General features: G+C 31.9%; 1 protein-coding gene across 1 annotated transcript; it reads left to right on the plus strand.

Annotated features, from left to right (window-relative positions):
* Positions 1-5193: 5193 nt before the first annotated feature.
* Positions 5194-5767, plus strand: LOC111388673 (transcription factor MYB4-like; the record flags this gene model as incomplete). Its single annotated transcript, XM_023013434.1, has 2 exons — positions 5194-5326; positions 5638-5767. Coding segments are annotated over exons 1-2 (263 nt in total), but the record flags the coding sequence as incomplete, so codon positions are not given.
* Positions 5768-6413: the final 646 nt, after the last annotated feature.

Consider the following 6413-nt stretch of genomic DNA (forward strand, 5'->3'; position numbering starts at 1 on the left):
TGAGCACATTCTATTCTTCTCTATTTTTGATAATATTCATAACTGACTAAAACTGACTTCATTCATATTGATCCATTCTTAAATGATATAAACAGTCCACCTTCCCATACCCCATGTACTGTTGATTCTTCATGTCCTGCAGGTACACATACTCCTCATTTTATGACTTCCCAAGCACCACCTGAGATTGTTGATCTAGCTCCTACTTCATCTTTTCCTCAATATCCTCAACATATTCATAAGTCCACTCAGTTACATAATTTTGATTATTCTTGTTATTCTGAGTCATTTTGCTGCTTTTTAACATCCATTCATAAGTTAATTGAACCATCTTTCTATAAAGAAGCTATTTGGGATCCTCTTTGAATGTCAGTGAATTCTCTCTCAATTGGATGTCAAAAATGTCTTTTTAAATGAAAATCTTCAAGAGGAGGTTTACATGGTTCCTCATCCTGATCTTCTCACTTTCCTAGATATGTTTGTAAACTCAAGAAGGCACTTTATGGCCTCAAACAAGCACCTCGTGCCTGATTTGAGAAATTTTCCACTATTGTTAGCTCTAATGGTTTTACATTCCTTCATCATGACTCCGCTTTATTCTTTAGATGCTCTTTAGCTGGTCGCATTCTATTATTGCTATATGTAATGCCTCAAAATTTTTATTTTATTTATGATTAACCATTAGTGTCCTGGCTTTGGGGATGGGATTACGTGTCTTAGCTCCAGTATAAGGTTTGGGGAATTTAATTGTCTTGACGTCCAACTCATTTGATAGATCATGCACATGTATTTTAAGGGAGCAAAACTTGCCTTAGTGCTAGAATTTCATTCAACCCTCCTATAATAAATATTACAGTTAATCAATAATTATAGAAACTTTGGAGATCATTACCTAGAAATATCAATTTAATTTGCATATGCATGTGACTTGTAATATTTTCACATTTACGACTGGGTAGTTTGTAATTAACAATGCCCTTAAATATCTTATTTCATATTAAGAAAATTTCTCACAAATTGCTAGTCTAATGGTAAGACACGATTTGGGCCTCTGACAAATTATTCTACATCCGCATCAAAGTTAATTATTTTGGGTATATAGTCCAATTAAGCTTATAATACATTATATAATTATTTATTTCATTTTATATGATGTTATGTTATTATATGATAACCTGTCATTTTATGTAAATTGACGCAAACTTGATTATTCTTATGTTAAATAGATTTTAATTAATTTAATTTGATTGATATCCAAACAAGGAGTTTTGTAACTGGATTGATTAACAGAACTAATTGACGAGATTCTGTTGGTTAGGTTGCATCTGTTATTTATTTGATATAATTATTTTCACGTGACTAATTATATTTTTACAGTTAAACGTACCTTGGACGAACAATCGATGTGCCTATTAATTTAATTACGATATGTTTATAACTTTTTTATAATAATTATATTTATATGTTATTACGTGCTCACGATTCGTCTCACTTTAGGATTCAACTTAGAAATCATGTTAAAATATTGTCTCTTCTCAATACGTGTATTTTGAATCATTTAATGTAAAAATAGCATGTGGAGAACATTATAATCTTGTAATTGGTAAATACTAATTTAAAGTGTTAATTAAGTAAATGAAGTAAATTTGGATGTTAAAAATTAATTAGCATAAATTGTGCCTAATTATCTATCATCATTAGGTCGAAAATGAAGACTTCTTACCTAGATTGACCACTGCATTTAAAATGATTTAATAGTATAAAAAGGGGCCTTGCTAAGTGATTAGCACCAATTATACTTATGAGACGTCATCAGTTTAAAATAATGTTTTCTTATGCATATTTACTTTTGCATTGGATTACACTCACTTTGATCAGCTACACGTTCACACCCTCACAGTATCCAAAATCTTGATTTTTGCTTTGCAATCATCAATCAACTCATGATTTATCATAAAATATATTTTTCGATAATTTTCTCAGCATATAGACTTGGCAACGGCGAAAGGTTTTGGGAATGTGAATTTTCTACTTCCAACAATTTTATTATCAAAAGAGGTAGGATACTTTTATGTGCAAGTGATATGTCCTTTCAATATTATGATTTTTATGCCTGATTTATTTCATGAAATGCTTATTGATCTGCGGGTTCGATGAAATGGAATGAAATGTTTGACCTGTGGGTCTCAAAGAAATGAAATGAAATGTGAGATCGCCTTTGGGTTTTCTCAAATGTGCTAGAGCTTTCTCACTGATTGCTCTTGATGAAATGATGGTATGAAATGTTATGAATTTACGTGTTAAAAGTTATCATATTGTTCGGACGTACGTATCCTATTCAGTGTAATTACTCACTCCTTTAATTTCAACATTTCAGGTCAATAGAGTCGACGTGGATGATGGCTGAACGGTGCACGGGTTGTTAAGTAAAGAAATTGTTTTTCAAAAAATCATTCAAAAACAATTTCGTTAGGCTATTTTGTGTCTCTCTTTAACCGCCTTTAAATTTACTAGTTGGTTTCGTGTAAAAAAACATGTTATTTGATTTGTTTGTTGATCACGTATATTTCGATAATTTAAATTTAATTTATGAATGTTCTAGTATCTTGTTTACTTAAGAATCTTATTCTTTCCATTTGGTACTTAAAATAAATAAAAGTAAGTTTTTGGCAACGACCCATACCTATTTTATAATAAAATTTGGGTGTTACACTATATGTTGACAATATGATTATTATTAGTGATGATGTTGATGGAATTGTTGGATTGAAATCAGAATTGGCTTATTCTTTTGAAATGAAGGACTTAGGTACACTATCTTATTTTTTGGGGATCAAAGTTGCTTCTTCTCGTAGAGGTTATCTTATCTCTCAATCCAAGTATACTATGGATGTTATTGAGCATGCTTATCTTACTAATATTAAAACGGTTGATACTCCTCTTGAGTCCAACGCTCAATATTCATCCTCTGACGGTGTACCATAAACTGATCCTACTTTATATCGCACTATTGTTGGATATCTAATTTATCTTACCATCACACGTCCTGATATTATTTATAGTGTTCACATTGTTAGTTAGTTTGTTTCAACTACTACTACAGTTTATTGGGTAGCAGTTATTCGTATTTTACGTTATCTTCATGGTACATGCTTTCAAAGTCTTTTGTTTCCATCGACCTCATCCTTAGTGCTCCGTGCCCACCCTGATGCTAATTGGGCCAGTGACCCCATTAATCGCAAGTCCAATACTGATTTTTGCATATTTTTGGGTGATTCTCTTATCTCTTGAAAAAGTAAGAAGCAGACTGTTGTTTCCCATTCCTCTATAGAAGCAGAGTATCGAGTTATGGTATCCATTACCACTGAGATTGTTTAGTTACGATGATTACTTGCAGACATGAGTGTTTCTCGTTCTTCCTCAACTCCCATGTATTGTGATAATACTAGTGCTATTCAAACCTCTCACAACTCTTTATTCCATGAATTCACAAAACATATTGAGATTGATCATCATCTAGTTCGTTGTCATCTGTAGTCTAGCACCATTTCTCTACATTTTGCTTCTTCATCATTGCAGTTTGCTGACTTCTTCACTAAATCTCATCCGGTTCATCGTTTTCACTTCTTACGTGACAAACTCTATCTACTTCTTGCTTTAGCATCGTGAGTTTGAGGGGGATGATAATATACGCGTTTTTATTTATTTTATTTAGCATAATATTTAATTTCCTTATTTAGGTCTCCTATTATTTTTAGGTTTCTTTGTAGTATAAAAACTATTTTTATTTTCATTGTAAACCCTATTCTTGTTGCTCAATAGATTGTTGTTTTGTCTCTTTATTCTTCTTCTTCTCTTCTCTTTTCTTCTTTTTAGACTGATTCAAAATATTTGTTTAAGATAGATCCTATTATTATCAGCTAAAACAATATTTAACTTAGTTAATTCCGAAGTCAAGGGTTGAAATAAATGGGAGCAGAATAACTAATTATAAAATAGAATTAAATAATTACAAATGATGAAAGTGATTCTGAGAATTTCTTTTCAGACGAATATAGTTTATTCAGAAAATGTTGGGTGAAAGCATGTTTTGTAAAGCGGATTGAATAAGGCTGAATACTAAAAAATTTAATCACCATGTTGTCTTGTGTATTTAATTATCATGCGAAGAAGAAGAAGAAGAAGAAGAAGAAGAAGAAGAAGAAGAAGAAGAAGAAGAAGAAGAAGAAGAAGAAGAAGAAGTTAACCTAAACGTGCTGCAAATGCCAACTGCTCACGCAAATAAGCAATTTTGCTGAATACGTCATCTTCTTCAATTTAAAATATAATATAATTTTTTAATTTGAATAATAAATAGTAAGTCATTAAAAATTCAAGGCCGACAAATTTGACACCAGTTTTTATAAATTAAAATTGCTGGCTACTTAATTGCTGGTTTGTCTGATATGATCTCCCAAAAAATAAATTACGAAAAATTGGACCGAAACTGGTAAGGACCAAAACTAACATTAATTCAGTCCAATGCCGAAAACACGATCCTGCGATGTAGTTTAAACTTCACAAACAAAATCACGTAAAAGTTGACTAATATAAAGAATCCTCATCGTAAATAAAGCTATAGCTCGGAATCCTTGGACTTTCAAATTTCATATTAATTAAAGTTTACATGAGATAATTTTTATTCACCCCCTCTTTGACCCACATTTCCTAAATTTCCTTCTTTTCTCAAATTCATTGTCAAACATGAGCTTAATTTTTAGAAATGGTTTCGTACAGGAAGCTTAGTCATATGTTTCCCTCCAATGTGTTTAGTTTAAAAATAAAAAGAAAAGGAATAAATATATGAGTACACAACTCTTTACCAACTGTAAATAAATGAATATTTTTTAATTAATCTTATCATACAGTAGCAATATTCAATGAATTTTCTTTTCAGGATCCATAATAGTTTTTTGAGTAATTCAATTCTATCTTGCTTTTAAAAATTTTAAATCGGTAAGACAAATTCATGGCGGTTTCAAACTTCGGTCAAGATAGGTATTTAGTATTAAAAATATTCGATTAGGTTAAATGACTGCTTAAAGAAGTCTCATAGTTTCTATGAAACAGACTTAGTCATCCGTTTTTATCAGCTTGCATCAAATTAAAGGAGTGGGCTTTTGAGAGCATCAACAGAGAAAGTTTTGCAAGAAAATGGTGAAGCCCTCGAAAGTTGACATTAATGGAGTGAAGAAAGGTGCCTGGAGCGAAGAAGAAGATAACAAGTTAAGAGCGTACATACAGAGATATGGCTACTGGAATTGGCGATTGCTGCCTAAATATGCAAGTAAGAAGAGTTTTTTCTGCCTTGTTAATTAGCCGATAATAGTAAATTGAAATGGATTATTTTCATGAATTAATTTTGTTATTTTATGGGAATTTGGATCATAATCAATAGAATATGACCATAATTTCCTTCAACCTACTTCTAAGATAAGTGTGCTATTAATTTAATATAGCCCTATCAGCTATTTATTTCAGTTATGAATGATACTTGCTCTAAATGTTTGAAGCAATTAAAATAATAGTTTTTTGTAAATTATGAACTTTAATTTATCATGATTACCCTCTTCATAACGGATGTTGCATATCTTTCAGGTTTAGCAAGATGCGGAAAGAGTTGCCGACTACGGTGGATGAATTACCTCAAGCCTGGAGTGAAAAGAGGGAACTACAGCACAGAGGAAGTTCATCTTATAATGGAACTACATGACAAACTTGGAAACAAGTACGAAATAATCCTTAGTGAAAAATCATCACATAAAATATGAGTATTTTGTCTTATATTGTCTCATCTAAAAACCAAAGTGATTAGAACACATTTACGCTTAATCCTCAAAACATAATTTGAGGCAGGATGAATTTCTATCAAAGGCCTCACACTTGCATAATTCTTATCACTAAACAAGAAATACTTGAACACAAATCTTTTACTTATGTTATTTTGTATCACCTCATCTAAAATCTCAATTGTTAGGATGAGATCACTTTTTTCTTTTAGTTAAATGGAGTCTTCTATATATTTTGTGTTAATCAAGCATATTATAAGCTACTGAAAGGAAATTGTGACCTTAATTTGCTTCGATTGATTCCCCTTTATCCCCTCTCTTAATTGTAAAATGAAGGTGGTCAGCCATTGTAGCAGAGTTGATATGATCCAGGAGTCGAGCCCGACGAAGGCAAATACGAGACGAGACCCGTTGATAGTTGATGACGGACCAATGACGCGATCAAGGGCAAAGCAAGTGAAACAAGCGATGGGATTGCTCGTTCAAGAAACCATTGATGAAACCATGTTCAGGACTTGAAATGGAGCAACTTTTATGTTGGGGTCGAAGGCCGAATCAACTTGAATCAATTTGTTATCAAGCGAC

The sequence above is a fragment of the Olea europaea genome, unplaced genomic scaffold (genome assembly GCF_002742605.1).
Source record: "Olea europaea var. sylvestris unplaced genomic scaffold, O_europaea_v1 scaffold5178, whole genome shotgun sequence".
NCBI classification, from domain to species: Eukaryota; Viridiplantae; Streptophyta; class Magnoliopsida; order Lamiales; family Oleaceae; genus Olea; species Olea europaea.